The following is a 14,198-nucleotide window of genomic DNA, read 5'->3' as shown; positions in this document are numbered from 1 at the left end:
TCTGGCTGTGTAAAGCCCCCTTAATGAACTCCTTTATGCTTTGTTAAGGCAGTGGGGATCACAATTCCACATTGTGCCATGGTGTTACTCATGTTGTCCTTGGCTGCCTCTCTCCCCGAGGAAGGGCCTGGGCTCCCCTCCCCGCTCCATGACATCACCTCGGTCCCCACCGCCGCCACCTCCAACAACAAACCCTTTGTGGAGGCAGCCCCTGGGGGGGAGCAGACACTGGGTGATTGTTTGGGTGCTTTGCACCTCTCCCCCCAGGGTCCACCACCACCACCTCACCCAAGCTCCTCTGCTTCAAAAGGGCAAGGAGGCTGGGGAGGGGTCTGGAGCACAGCCCTGGGAGGAGAGGCTGAGGGAGCTGGGGGGGATTAGCCTGGAGAAGAGGAGGCTCAGGGGAGACCTTCTTGCTCTCTACAACTACCTGAAAGGAGGTTGTAGCCAGGTGGGGGTCGGGCTCTTCTCCCACACCAGAACAAGAGGACACAGTCTCAAGCTGTGCCAGGGGAGGTTTAGGCTGGATGTTAGGAAGAAATTCTTCCCAGCAAGAGGAATTGGCCACTGGAATGAGCTGCCCAGGGAGGTGGTGGAGTCCCCATCCCTGGAGGTGTTCAAAAAGGGATTGGATGTGGCACTTGGAGCCATGGTTTGGTTGTCAGATGTTGGGTGACAGCTTGGACTTGATGAGCTCTGAGGTCTTTTCCACCCTTATTGATTCTATGATCCTAAAGTCCCACCCTTGGGAGGGTGGTCCTGCTGCCCAGGGTGGTGATGCCCAGCTGCCCCCTCTGCAAGGCCCCACCTGGGACCATGGGATCACTTAGGTTGGAAAAGAGTGAGGGGGGGTTGGTCTCTTCTCCCTGCTATCAGGTGATAGGACAAGGGGAAATGGCCTGAAGCTCTGCCAGGGAAGGTTTAGGTTGGACATTAGGAACAACTTCCCTCCTGCAGGAGTGGTCAGGGATTGGCACAGGCTGCCCAGGGAGCTGGTGGAGTCCCCATCCCTGGAGGGGATCAAGGAACCTGTGGCCATGGCACTTTGGGACATGGTTTGATGGCCATGGTGGCATTGGGTTGACCATTGGACTTGGTGATCTTAGAGGACTTTCCAGCCCAAACAACTCTGTGATTCTCTAAGTCCAGTCACTTTTGGAAGCTCTCCCTCTACATCCCATCTGAGATCCATCAACTCAGGCCCAGCCCATGGGAGAGAAACTGCTCCTCATGTCCAACCTAGACCTCCCCTGGCACAACTTGAGGCCATCTCCCCTTATCCTGGGCAGAACAGACCAACCCCCACCCGGCTCCTACCTCCCTTCAGGGAGTTGTAGAGAGCCAGGAGGTTTCCTCTGAGCTCCTGTTCTCCAGGCTGAACAGCCCCAGCTCCCTCAGCTGCTCCTCAGTTGTGCTCTAGATCCTTCCCCAGCTCTGTTGCCCTTCTCTGGACACACTCCAGCCCCTCAATGTCCTTCCTGCAGTGAGGGGCCCAAAAGTCAAGCCAGGATTCCAGGTGCATCTTCAGCAGTGCCCACTCCAGGGGCACAATCCCTGCCCTGCTCCTGCTGGCCACCCTGTTGCTGATCCAGGCCAGGCTGCTGGGCACAGCTCCCTGGGGATGCTGGAAAGGATGGAGCCTGACTGCTCCCGTGTCCCTGTCACACCCTCCCACCCTTTTTAATCTCATGGCAGTTCCCACCCCCTGCTCCATCATTTCAACACCAGCCCAGAGCCCTCCCTGCAGTGCCCCAGCTGGCAGAGGTGGCTGGAGGCAAGGTGCCATGGTAAACATCCCTGTCTGCTCCCAGCCCTGCCACTGGCCTTCAGCCTCACCTCGGGTCGAGGAGAAGGAGCCACGAGCAAAGCAAACAGCTCTGACTCAGGCCTGACCTGCCTCACTTGTGGTCTCTGCTTGCTTTCTCACAGAAGAGAGGTTTGAAGCTCTGGTTTAGATAGATAGATAGATAGATAGATAGATAGATAGATAGATAGATAGATAGATAGATGGATAGATAGATAATGATTTTTTGTGCTGCTGGGAAATCAAGCCACCAGGTTGGTCACCTCGGGAAAGCCTTCTGCTGCTGCCCTCAGGAGTTTGGCTGCTGAACCCCCCCTCATTTCCATCAATAAGCACCCCCAAGATTAGCCTTGCAGCCCCCACTGCTCTCCAGCCCTGCAGGCAAGGAGCAGGAAGGGGCTGTGGGCACTTGGGCTGACCTGAGAAGCTGTCCTTGTCCATGGCAATCAGGTCCCGTGCCTGGTACATGTAGCAGCGGAGGTGGTACCTGTTCCCACCTGCACAGAGCAAGGTGCAACAGGTAAGAGATGAGTCCAGGGGTGAGAGCTTGGCTTCATCCTTCCCAAGGCTTCCCCAGAAGCCACTGAGCACTGAGCATGTCACAAAATCCCACAGTGGGGATGACTGGAAGGGACCTCTGGAGGTCATCCACTCCAAGCAGGGCACCCACAGCAGCTTGCCCAGGAGCACAATGGGCAGGGGATGTTTGGAATCTCTCCAGACAAGGAGACTCCACAACCTCTCTTGGCAGCCTGAGACAGGGCTCCAGCACCCTCACACCAAAGGTTTTCTTCATGGAACCTCCTGGTTTGTGCCCACTGCCCCTTGTCCTGTCCCTGGGCACCACTGAGCAGAGTCTGGCCCCAGCCTCCTGCCCCCTGCCCTTTAGCTCTGGCTGAGCATTGCTCAGCTCCCCTCTGGGGCTGCTCTTCTGCAGGCTCTCAGCCCCAGGGCTCTCAGCCTTTGCTCCTCACAGAGCTGCTCCAGGCCCCTCAGCAGCTTTGCAGTCTCCCCTGGGCTCTCTCCAGCAGTTCTCTTGAGCTGGGGAGCCCAGACCTGGACCCAGTATTCGAGATGCAGCCTCACTAGGGCCACAAGCTTGCCCACTGCCCCTTTCCATACACCTTCCCTCGTGGTGAGGGAGAGGAAGAGAACAGGAACCCCCCAGCTATGTGTTGCCCAGAGCAGAGCCCCCATGCTGGGACTGACTGCAGGGATCCCCCCTCCCCTCCAGCTCCTGAGGCCTTACAGTCAAATATGCAGGAGATGGTGGGTCTGTTGACACCAAAACTGAGGGTGGAGAGGGATTTGCCATCCTCACTCTTGTCATCTGTCACTCCACCCTGCAAGAGAAACCAAGGCAAGGTCAGCAGTGCTGGAGGGCTTCCACACAGGGACTGGGTCCTCCACAGTATCACCCACAGAGTCCCAGCATGGTGAGGGTGGAGACACCCAGCCCAACCCCCTGCCAAAGCAGGGTCACCCCAAGCAGGCTGCCCAGAATTGCAGTGTCCAGGTGGGGCTGGAGTCCCTCCAGAGGAGGCTCCACAGCCTCTCTGGGCAGCCTGCTGCAGGGCTCCAGCTCCCTCACAGCAGAGTTTCTCCTCATGTTCAGATGGAACCTCCTATGACACCTTTAGGCTTCCAGTGCCTCCCAGGGAGCCTGTGAAGGAATTCCCAGGCACATCAGCCCCAGGAGGGCATGGAGGACCCCAGAGGAACCAGGACAAGCCACCCCAGGGACCACTGACTCACTCCCTAGCACCTCAGCAGCGTGAAAAAGGCTCTGGTTGAATCATGCAATAAAACCTTTTGGGTTGGAAAAGACCTTCAAGATCATTGAGCCCAGCCCTCAGCCCAGCACTGCCAGGTCACCACTAAACCATGACCCTCAGCACCACAGCTACACAGCTTTGAATGGGGGACTCCACCACTGCCCTGGCCAGCCAGGGCCAGACCTTGGCAACCCTCTTGGGAGAGAAATTGTTCCTCATGTCCAAGCTAAACCTCCCCTGGAGCAACCTGAGGCCGTTCCCTCTCATTGTACCAGTTGTTTGTTGGGAGAAGAGACCAAGCCCCAGCTGGCTGCAGCCTCCTTTCAGGGGGCTGTAGAGAGCCAGGAGGTCTCCCTGGAGCCCCCTTCTCTCCAGGCTGAACAACCCCAGCTCCCCTCAGCTGCTCCTCCCAGACTTGTGCTGTAGACCCTTCAGCAGCTTCATTGCCTTTCTCTGGACAGGTTCCAGCCCCTCAATATCCTTCCCCATGAGTTCATCACTCTCAGAGCTGTGCTCAGTAGCAATTTCAGTGCCTCCCCTTGTGAGGGGAGTTAATGGAGTGCAAGCCCTGTGAGCAGTGACACAGATGGTGTCAAATGCAGCCAAGTGTCCCATTAGCTGCCCGTGGGGAGGCTCAGCCAACCTTGGCCATCTCTCTTCCCTCTTTTGGTGCTCTCCTGTGAGTGGTGGTCTTTTATCACCTCCTAATTGCTTGCATTTGGCTTGAAATACTTAGTTGCAGGAAAAGGAGCATAAAAAAGTCCCTTCCTGGGGAGTGTTAGTCTGATCTCTCAATATTTCTCAGTTATCAAATGTTAGGGAGGGACAGGAGGGGAAAGGAAGGGGGGGGGGGGGGGGGGGGGGGGAAGAGGAGAGGAGGTCCAGGATGGAGATTCCAGAGCCTGGAGCTGTCTAGTTCCAAAGACACATCCATCAGGAGCTGAGGAGGCCTGCTCAGCTCTCCTCATGTCCCCCTCCCAGCTGTTTTCTGCAGAGGAAGGCCTGGAGCTGAGCTGTGCTCATGGGGGTGAGGCTGTGTCGAGGGGGCTGAAGGCACCTCCAGCGCTGCCTTCCCTTCCTCACCTCTCCCACAGAAGCTCAACAGCTCCTCAGCTGCTTCTATGATCTTTCTGCTCACTGGTCCTCCCACTTCCCCCACCCTGCTCTGCACACCATCAGCATGGGGAAGGGCAAGTGGAGCAGCACCACTTGCAAGAAGAGATCAAGCCCCAGCTGGCTCCAAGCTCCTTTCAGGGAGCTGTAGAGAGCCAGGAGGTCTCCTCTCAGCCTCCTGTCCTCCAGGCTGACCAACCCCAGCTCCCTCAGCTGCTCCTCACAAGATTTGTGCTCTAGACCCTTCCCCAGCTTCACTGCCCTGCTCTGGACACACTCCAGCATCCTCAGTGTCCTCCTTGCAGTGAGAGGCACAAAGCTGAAGCCAGGATTCAAGGTGTGGCCTCTCAGTGCTGAGTACAGGGGGACAATCCCTGCCCTGCCCCTGCTGGCCACACCACTGCTGATCCAAGCCAGGATGCTGTTGGCCTTCTTGGCCACCTGGGCACTCCCTGGCTCATCTTCAGCCACTGCTGCCCAACACCTCCAGTATGCTCCTTGGCTGCTGAAAGGCAGAGGGATGGAGCAGGGGGTTGAAAACCATAGGACTGATTGTTAGGGTTGGAAGGGGATTGATCAGGGAGGTGATTGAGGCCCTGTTCCTGGAGGTGTTTAAGACCAGACTGAATGATCCTTGTGGTCCCTTCCAACCCTGACTGACACTATGATAACTATGACCTCAAGGCTCATCCAGTCTCAACCCCCCTGCCATGGGCAGGGACACCTCACACCACAGCAGGTTGCTCACAGCCACATCCAGCCTGGCTGCAAACACCTCCAGGGATGAGGCTTCCACCACCTCCCCAAGGTGAAGAGGGAGAAGCTGGGGTTCCCCCAGCAGCCCTAAGGGTGGGCAGCAAGCTGGATGCCCACACATGGGGTCAGCAGGAGTTCAGGGCTGATGGGTGCAAACACCTGGAGCTGCTTGTGCCTTCCAGGGGCTGCAGGGTGCAAACGCTGGCTGGAGGCAAGGACAGAGCAGGGAAGGAAGGGGAAAAAAAGCCAAAATAGGGGAAAGAAAATGCAGAAAGTGCCATAATAGGGGCTTTGTGCTGCTGCGGTTGGTTCTCATTTAGGCCTTGGAAAAGCCAAAGGATTATGAAATCCAGAGGATTCCCTAAGCCAGGACATCAGCTAAGCAAACAGCCGCGGCTGCGGGCGGCAGATAACAGCCGCAGATAAGGAGCCGGGCTGCGGCTCCTCCCTCTCGGGCGGGACGGGCGCTGGCAGGAGATCCGAGCAGCCTTCCTCCACCCCACTTCTGGGGCGGGGGAGGGAGGATCGGTGGGTACCTACCAGAGCCCCCTCCAAGGCGAAGACGGCGGCAGCGCCGGTGCGCTCCAGGGGCTCCATGCGGCGCCTCCAGCGGCGGCGGCGGAAGCTGTCGGTGCGGCGCTGCTTGAGGTGGAAGCGCCAGCCGAAGAGCGAGGCGTACTCCCAGCCCTCCCCGTCCAGCTCCTCCTGCTTCTGCTGCTGGGCAAGGCACACAGGCTGGGGCTCAGTCTCACCCACCCCATCGAGCAAGGCCACCCTGCAGCCTCCTCTTCCCCAGGCTGAACAGCCCCAACTCCCTCAGCCTGGCCTCACAGCAGAGAGGTTCCAGCCCTCACATCATTGCTGTGGCCTCCTCTGGCCCCACTCAAGCACCCACAAGTGATGCTAAGCCTTAGGTGTGTGCCCCACTGCAGCTCCATGCAAACGCTGGGGAGGATACTTGAGGTCCCTTAGACATCTGTGCTGGTGCCCAGGGCACAGACCCCAGCTGCAAGGACCCTCCTGTACCATATCCAAGAGCACAGCATCACAGCAGGTTGGGAAGGACCTCAAGGATCATCTGGTCCAACCTTAGTTGGCAAAACAATGAGAGAGAAAGCCCTGGAGGTGATTTTGGCTGTTTGCTGGTTTCTAGATGAAGTCCTTGAGCACAGTGCCTTGGTGGGGGAGCCTTTGCTTTCCCTGGGCTTTGCCATCTGCACACAACTGGATTAATCTCCTACACTATTAACATTCCAGTTGCTCCCTTTGACTCCTTTGGGTTTCTTTCCTCTGCCCCTGCTCCAACAGGGCCATGTCTGTGCTGAGGACTGCAGAGCTGCAGGGGGGGTCCCAGCAGAGCACAGCAGAGGGGCAGAATCCCCTCCCTGCCCCTGCTGCCCACACTGCTGGGGATCAGCCCAGGCCAGGGCTGGCTGTGGGCTGTGAGTGCATGCTGCCAGCTCATGTCCAGCTTTTCAGCTAGCAGTACCCCCACAGTCCCTCTGCAGATGCCAGTGGGAGGACACTGGCACAGCCAAAGGGCAAAGGCACTGGTGCATGGGGTTCTCCAGGGCCAGGGTTGTGCCCACCCAAGTCTGGATGCAGCCTCTTCAAGCTGCTGTCTGCTAGAGTAGTCCCACCCCATGTACCTCCTGTATCTCTCCAGCTTGGAATCATAGAAACATCGAATGGTTTGGGTTGGAAAGGACCTTTAGAGGTCATCCCTCATCATTCAGGTTGAACAAGACCCTTAAGACCATCAAGCCCAACCATTAACCCAGCATTGCCAAGTGCACCACTGGGGTGAACCCCACTTGGAGAAGGGCTGCTGTGCTGGGGGCTGCCTTTTCTGAGCAAGGAGAGGACCACATCCTGCCCACACCTGCGTGGCACCAGCACCTCCATCTTCCCAGCCTGCCCTCCACTTTGCCACCATCTCTGATGCCTCCTCCTTTCCCGCGGGGAGCTTCTCCCTGGGGTATCAGCCCCAAGCCCATGAGGGCTTTTTTGTCCCCAGAGCTGTGTCATCTCCCCATGACACCTGCAGCCCTTTGGCAGTGGGGTGGCAGGGGGCCACGGTCAGCTATTAGAAGCGCTGGCACGGCCCCGGCGTGCGCTGGGGAGCCGGCTGCGGGCAGGAGCAGCGGCAGCGGCAGCGCTGCGCTTGGCATTTGCGGTCCGATTGCACCACCTAGAGGGAGGAGGGACCAGGACGGGGCAGCCCGGGGACCTCTGCCAGCCCCGGCCCCAGCCCTGCTTCACGGCGCTTGTGGAGATCCCCATTCCACCCCGCAGCCCAGCCCAGCACCCCCGGAGTCATCCGCACCCCAGGCAGCTCCTGACCCCCACGGTGGGAACCGGAGAGGCTGCCGCCTGCTCCAGCCCGGAGTCCAGGGCCACCAGGCTCCCAAGCACAGCAGGTCTGTGCAGAAGGCCAGGTAGCCTCTACCTTCCCATGGAGAGCCAGCAGCACGGCCCCAGCCCCCTGCCCTTCTCTTCCCCACCCACCCTACCTTCCTCACGGCCTCCATCTGCGCCAGGTCCCTGCGGCGCAGGCGCACCCAACGCCGGCGCCGGTTGGTGTGGTACATCTTCTCCGCCGGCACCCAGGCCTTGGGACGGCGCTCAGGGGGGATGGTGATGCCATACTCCCAGCCTTGGAGACGAGAGGACACCTGGGTGAAGGCAGAAGAACCCCACACACCCCCCTTGCCTCCCACCAGGGACCTCCCTCCGCATGCACCCAGTCTGCAGCAGCCTGAAGAGCAAAGGTTTGGCCAGGCACAAGCTGGCTGCTCCATGGGGATAACAACCTGCTCTTGCTGCTGCCCAGTTGAGGGGTCCCTTCTGGGGGCGCCCAGGTGAGGGGTTCATGCTGTCCTACCAGCTCAAAGCCACAGCTATGGGACTCTCTGTCTCCACCCTCAGATAACCCCACTGCTCGTGACAGCCTCAGATGCTCTCTGGCCTGACCTCCCTGTCTCTCTTTCACCAGAGACCAGGTCAGATCACCCAGAGGGACACTTTGGACTGTCCTCAGCAGCAAGGAAAGTGCTGCCTTTGTGGTTACCCACCCCACAACCTCCACACCTCAGCCAGAGCAAGGGGGAGAAGATCCCCCAAGGGTCTGAGCCCTTGTCCTGAAGCCAGTGGGACACTTCATCACTTCATGTTATCACCCTGGTGCTGGGTGGCACCATGGAAGCAAACACCACGATGGTGGTGCCACCGTGGACAGAGTAAGGGAGAGGAAAACAGGACAGCCCCCCCCAGAACTGCTCTCTGATACCTTTCTCATCCACAGCTCTGTTGAGGTCTGTGTCCCACTCCACATCTTCCCATTTCCAGCCTGGAGGACACTCAATCTCATCCTTGGGCAGGACCTTCTCCCCGTTCTGTGGGACACAAGGGTGTTTGCAAGCAGAGGCTGCCCAGCAGATGCCTAAACCTCCCACAAGCTCCCAGCAGCTTCCTGCCAGCTCAGCCCGAGGTGATGCCTGGCCCCAGGCTACCCCCTTTGCCCTTACCACGTCGGTGTAGGCGTCGGTCATGTGGATCCACTGGCCTCCAGGCAGCCGGACCTGGTTCTCAAACACCTCCTCCACGAAGCTCAGGTGCCCAGCATCCACATCATGCAGCAACCTGCACCCCAGGGAGATGCACAAGGTGAGGGGTTCCCCCTCCTGCCCTCCCAGCCCTTCAGAGGCAGCAGCATGTCCCCCTGGGGCCAGCCCTGCCACCTCAGCACACACTTTGCCTCCAGAGCCTGTTCTACCACAGCTGCACCGAGCAAAGCTCTCAGGAGACCTCAGCAGCCCAGCTCGGGCAGTGCTCAGAACTTGGAGGCCAGCTCAAAATGCGCTGCAAGAAGGGCAGCAGAGCTGTGCTGAGCATCCACCACCCCCTCAGTGCCCCACTTCCTCAGCATGGGGCTTGCACAGGCACTGCACTGCAGCAGCCAGCACCCCAGGGACGCGACCCAGCACCCAGACAAGGCGTTCTGCACCAGTGCAGCTGCCAGCCAAAGGAGCTGCCACGGCAACCTAGGCTTCCACCCAGCTTCCTGGGTGTCTTTGCCACCAGCTTACACCTGCTGAGGTTTCTGGGGAGCCCAGGGCAGCCCGCTCAGGCTCTGCTCTGTGCATCACTCACGTCTTCTCGGGGCAGATGAACCAGTCCCCAGCCCAGGTCCAGCCCACGGAAGGGCGGAAGCTGTCCTTGGGCAGCTTGATCTTGCCAGTGACATCTGAGTACTTGGGGTAGGTCAGGCCAGTCGTGCCCCAGTTCCCAACCAGTGCCAGCTTGGTCTGGTTCTCATACTGAGGGAGTAGAAGCAGAAAGGGTTTTTCACACTGGGGGCACAAAACCCCAGGAATAACCCTGCTGGCACCCCAGGAACAATCCTGCTGGAGCCCCAGGAACAACCCTGCTAGAGCCCAAAGGAATAATCCTGCTGGAACCCCAGGAACAACCCTGCTGGAGCACCAGGAATAACCCTGCTGGAACCCCAGGAACAATCCTGCTGGAGCCCCAGGAACAACCCTGCTAGAGCCCAAAGGAATAATCCTGCTGGAACCCCAGGAACAACCCTGCTGGAGCACCAGGAATAACCCTGCTGGAGCCCCAGGAACAACCCTGCTGGAACCCCAGGTACAATCCTGCTGGAACCCCAGGTACAATCCTGCTGGAGCCCCAGGAATAATCATTCTGGGACCCCAGGAATAATCCATCTGGAGCCCCAGGATCAATCCTGCTGGAACCCCAGGAATGACCCTGCTGGAGCCCCATGTCCCTTCCTTCCTGGAGAGCCCCATCCATCCTGAGGGCAAACCCCAAACCCCACCAGCCCCTCTGCTCCCATGAGCACCCCCAGATTTCCCTCTCCAGCAGCTGAAAGGAGATGTGAGGCCAAGATGAGGCTCTCTTGCTCGTTGCCAACCCACTCCCCAACCTTTCAGGGGGGGCGCTGCTGGCAGCAGCTCTGCTCCTGACGTGACCACCACCTAGGGTCCAGGCCACCCTCACCTCGACGTGGGGGAGCTGCTGCCCTCACCAGAGAGGAGAACCACCCAGGCCTCTAGAGGATGCTCACAGTTTCAGCGAAGACAGAGAGCCTGCCCTCGGCATATTGGTTGAACTCCTTCTGGTCCACCGCCAGCCCCAGCCAGAGCCGCACTCGGATCTGGGCTGGGATCCTCGCGCCCATCGCCTCCTCCTGAGGGTACTGCCAAAGGGAGAGCCCCGTGGATACACACTCACAGGCAGGGGACTGCACAGGGGAGCACACACACAGCTCTGGCTGGCAAGGCACCTTCAAAGGGCATCCAGTCCTACCCCCTACACTCGGCAGGGACATCTGCAAGCAGAGCAGGTTGCTCAGAGACCCAAACGACCTGGCCTGGGATCTTTCCAGCCATCAGGCACCTGTCACCTCTCTGGGTAACCTGGGACAGGGTCTCACCAACCTCAGAGTGGATATTTCTTTCTTCTCTTCAGCCTGCATCTCCCTCTTTCAGTTCCAAACCATCACCTCTTGTCCTGTCACCACAAGCCCCGCTCAAAAGCCTGTCCCCAGCTTCCTGTTCAGCCCTTGAAGTACTGCAAGGCCACCAGAAGGTCTCCCTGCAGCCTTCTCTTCTCCAGGCTGAGCAACCCCAACTCTGATCATTGTTCTGACCCCACTCCACCAGGTCCCTGTCTGTGCTGAGGACTCCAGAGCTGGCCCCAGCACTGCAGGGGGGTCTGAGCAGAGGCTGCTCCTGGCTTGATTTTCTCTCTTCTGTATTGGGTTTTTTTTAGGGTAAAAGGTTCTAAACCCAACCACCCTGCACACACACACACACACACAGAGCTGAAGCCCAGGTACCTTCAGGAAGATGGTCTGCAGCTTGCCACAGTTCTTGCCACAGCAGTTGGAGACGTTGGTGGAGAAGAGGACCTCGTGGGCTGGCACCCGGGCGTAGGCCAGGCGCTTGTCCCCCTGCAGCATCCAGATCACCACGTCGGGGAGGCTGTTCTGGGGCTGCAAACACAGCAAGCCACACTGCCTGACCAAGGGGCCTCAAACACTTCAGGGCTGCAGGAGGCTGCAGAGCAGCCGTGCCCCGTGTCCCCCTGCTGACCCAAGCCCAGGGAGCGAGGCCAATCCACCCAAACTCCACCTCGGCAGCTCCAGATCCCACCTGGGTCTGGCCAAGGCAGAGCAGCCTCTCCTTTCCCCAAGTCCTGCCCTCCCCAGCCAGCCAAGGCTGCTGCTGCAGCAGCTTCAGCTGGGGGCTTCAGCCCCACACAGGAGGACCGAGGAGTGTTGGTGGACAGCAAGTTCACCGCAAGCCAGCAGTGTGCCCTCATCACCAAGGAGGAAAAGGTCCTCTGGGGTGCCTCTGGAAGAGTGTGACCAGCAGCCTGAGGGAGGCTCTCCTCTCCCTCCACTCTGCCCTTCCTAGGGAGGCCACAGCTGCAGTACTGGGTTCAGTTCTGGGCTCCTCATTTCAAGAGACAGGGAACTGCTGGACAGAGCCCAGGGGAAGCTACAAAGATGCTGAGGGGCCTGGAGCTGCTCTGTGAGGAGCAAAGGCTGAGAGCCCTGGGGCTGAGAGCCTGCAGAAGAGCAGCCCCAGAGGGGAGCTGAGCAATGCTCAGCAAGAGCTAAAGGGCAGGGGGCAAGAGGCTGGGGCCAGACTCTGCTCAGTGGTGCCCAGGGACAGGACAAGGGGCAAAGGACACAAACTGGAAGCCAGCACAGCACTGTGCTGGTGAGCTTGGCAACAACAAGCCCTCCCCAAAGTGAAAAGCAGCTCCTGCCACCATCACAGCAGCATTACCTCCTGTGCCATGGCCCTCAGCCTGGAGAGCCAGTCCTCTGCCTGCTCCAGGGCTGCTGGCAGACCGGAGTCCTCGTGCTTGAGCTTCAGGGCTGCCTTCACTATCTGCTCCAGGTTGGCGCTTCGGAAGCGGTACATGTTCTGGTCGAGGTGGGTGCTGGCTGGCTTCCTCAGGACATCAGGCAAGGTCAGGCTGTGGGGACAGGCAAGGACAGGGTGTCAACAGCTCAGTCACCCTCTCCTGAGGGTGCCCTGGAACCACAGAATTACTTAGGTTGGAAGAGACCTTTGAGATCATCAAGTTCCACCATGAACCCAACACTTCCAGGTCACTACTGAACCAGCTCACCCAGCACCACACTTCCCTGTGGCTTCTAAACCCCTCCAGGGCAGGGGGGCAGCCTGAGCAGCCTCTTCCAGGTCTTGACAGCCTTTCTGGGGAAGGAATTGTTCCTCATGGCCAACCTAAACCTCCCCTGAGGCAACTTGTGGCCGTTTCTTCTTGTGCTGTTACTCAGGAGGAGAGACCAACCCCACTTTGCTCCAATCTCCTCTCAGGGAGCTGTGGAGAGCAACAGGCTCTTGGAGAGCATCTTCATGGACCTGTCTGGAAGGGAAGCCTGGTGCAAAGACCCTGGTGAGGTCACCTTCCTGAAGGCTGTGAGGTCCTTGAGGTCCTGTCATGGCCCTACCACAGCATTGCCCTCCAGAGCTGCTCCTCATCCCTGCAAAGCTCAGTCCAGCTCCAAACAAGAGGCTACACTGAGGAAAGGCCCAGGGAACCCCACCAGCCTCCCTTGGAGGGATGTTCAGGTGCTCAGAAAGGCCAAGCAGCAGCAGGTGCCCATGGGGGTGGTGGGAGGGCCCATCCCCAGGGCCAGCCTTTGAACATGGGACACCCACACAGAGCCAGACAACCCCTTTGGGGGGGGTTCCTCCTATGTGGCACACCCAGGACTCAGCTGGGCAGCCCCACTGGGGGCTCCTCATGCCACCAAGCCCCAGCAGCCCTGGCCCCTGCCCTGCCACAATGCTTCCCATTCAGGTGAGCCAGGCTGCAGCCCTCACACGAAGGCTGGGGATTTATGGCTTGCCTTAAATGTCACCTTTTCAACTGCATGCCTTGGCTCAGCCACCTTGGAAACCAGCAGGAGCCAACGACTGGCACTGCTCAGAGGAAACCCTTCCAAGACAAACAAGAGCTTGTGCAATAAAGGGCATGAAAAGGCTCCCAGTCAAAGCTGGCAGCGAGTACCTGCAGTCAGCAATGATGTCATCCATCAGCTGGGCACCCAGAGCATCCAGCTCACTTGGAGAGTGATTGGCCTTGAGAGCCAGGTGGATCTTCTCCAGGTTTGCTTCCTGCAGGAAGGAAGAGGAAGAGGAGAAGGACAGCACAAACCTCCCAGGCGCTGCGGCCCCCTCCCCGTCCAGAACCCTCCCAGCGAGCGCTTGGGACCCCTCCCCGTGACCAGAAACTCCAGCCTGGGGCTCACCAGGGCTCTGCACCTCTGGCTGTGCTCCTGTGAACCACAGCAAGTCCCTCAGACAGCTCAGGAGCTGAGGGAAGCTCCTGTCACCCCAGTGGGGGTGAAGGCGGTCCGCCAGTCGACGGGCCGAGTGGCACCTGTGGCACACTGGCACTTCTCCCCTCCCCAGCACAAGAGCCATCAACCCTGCCTGAGGATGGCCTCTGTCCCTTCCCTGTGCCCCCAGGCAGGATGCAGGAGCAGGGGGGCAATGGCACCATGGCACTCACCAACCTATCTGCTGCATAGTGGAGGAGGTTCTGGGCATCGGTCCTGTCGCTGATATCTTCCCAGTAGGATGACAGCACCACCACCGGCTTCACGTTGCCCCAGGGCAAGTAATAGTAGTGACAGCCTGGGGGACACAGCACCACTGCTGAGCTGCTGCTAGTGAAGT

The 14,198-nt window shown here is 59.2% G+C and overlaps 1 protein-coding gene across 1 annotated transcript in view; it reads right to left on the bottom strand.

Moving 5' to 3' along the window:
• Positions 1–14,198, bottom strand: part of DYSF (dysferlin) — a 91,827-nt gene that overhangs the window by 51,713 nt on the left and 25,916 nt on the right. The window contains exons 21-32 of the mRNA XM_068149732.1: positions 14,032–14,156; positions 13,528–13,634; positions 12,273–12,465; positions 11,315–11,470; positions 10,541–10,672; positions 9,601–9,767; positions 8,976–9,090; positions 8,738–8,843; positions 7,962–8,104; positions 5,989–6,165; positions 3,054–3,147; positions 2,224–2,301 (exon numbers count right to left, since the gene is read on the bottom strand). Of these exons, the coding sequence (XP_068005833.1) occupies positions 2,224–2,301; positions 3,054–3,147; positions 5,989–6,165; positions 7,962–8,104; positions 8,738–8,843; positions 8,976–9,090; positions 9,601–9,767; positions 10,541–10,672; positions 11,315–11,470; positions 12,273–12,465; positions 13,528–13,634; positions 14,032–14,156 (1,593 nt within the window). The remainder of the gene's footprint in view (positions 1–2,223; positions 2,302–3,053; positions 3,148–5,988; positions 6,166–7,961; positions 8,105–8,737; positions 8,844–8,975; positions 9,091–9,600; positions 9,768–10,540; positions 10,673–11,314; positions 11,471–12,272; positions 12,466–13,527; positions 13,635–14,031; positions 14,157–14,198) is intronic.

Source organism: Melanerpes formicivorus, unplaced genomic scaffold (genome assembly GCF_026170545.1).
Source record: "Melanerpes formicivorus ecotype bairdi unplaced genomic scaffold, bMelFor1.0.p_v2 SCAF_18, whole genome shotgun sequence".
NCBI lineage: Eukaryota > Metazoa > Chordata > Aves > Piciformes > Picidae > Melanerpes > Melanerpes formicivorus.
This window is presented reverse-complemented; position numbering and strand designations above follow the sequence as displayed.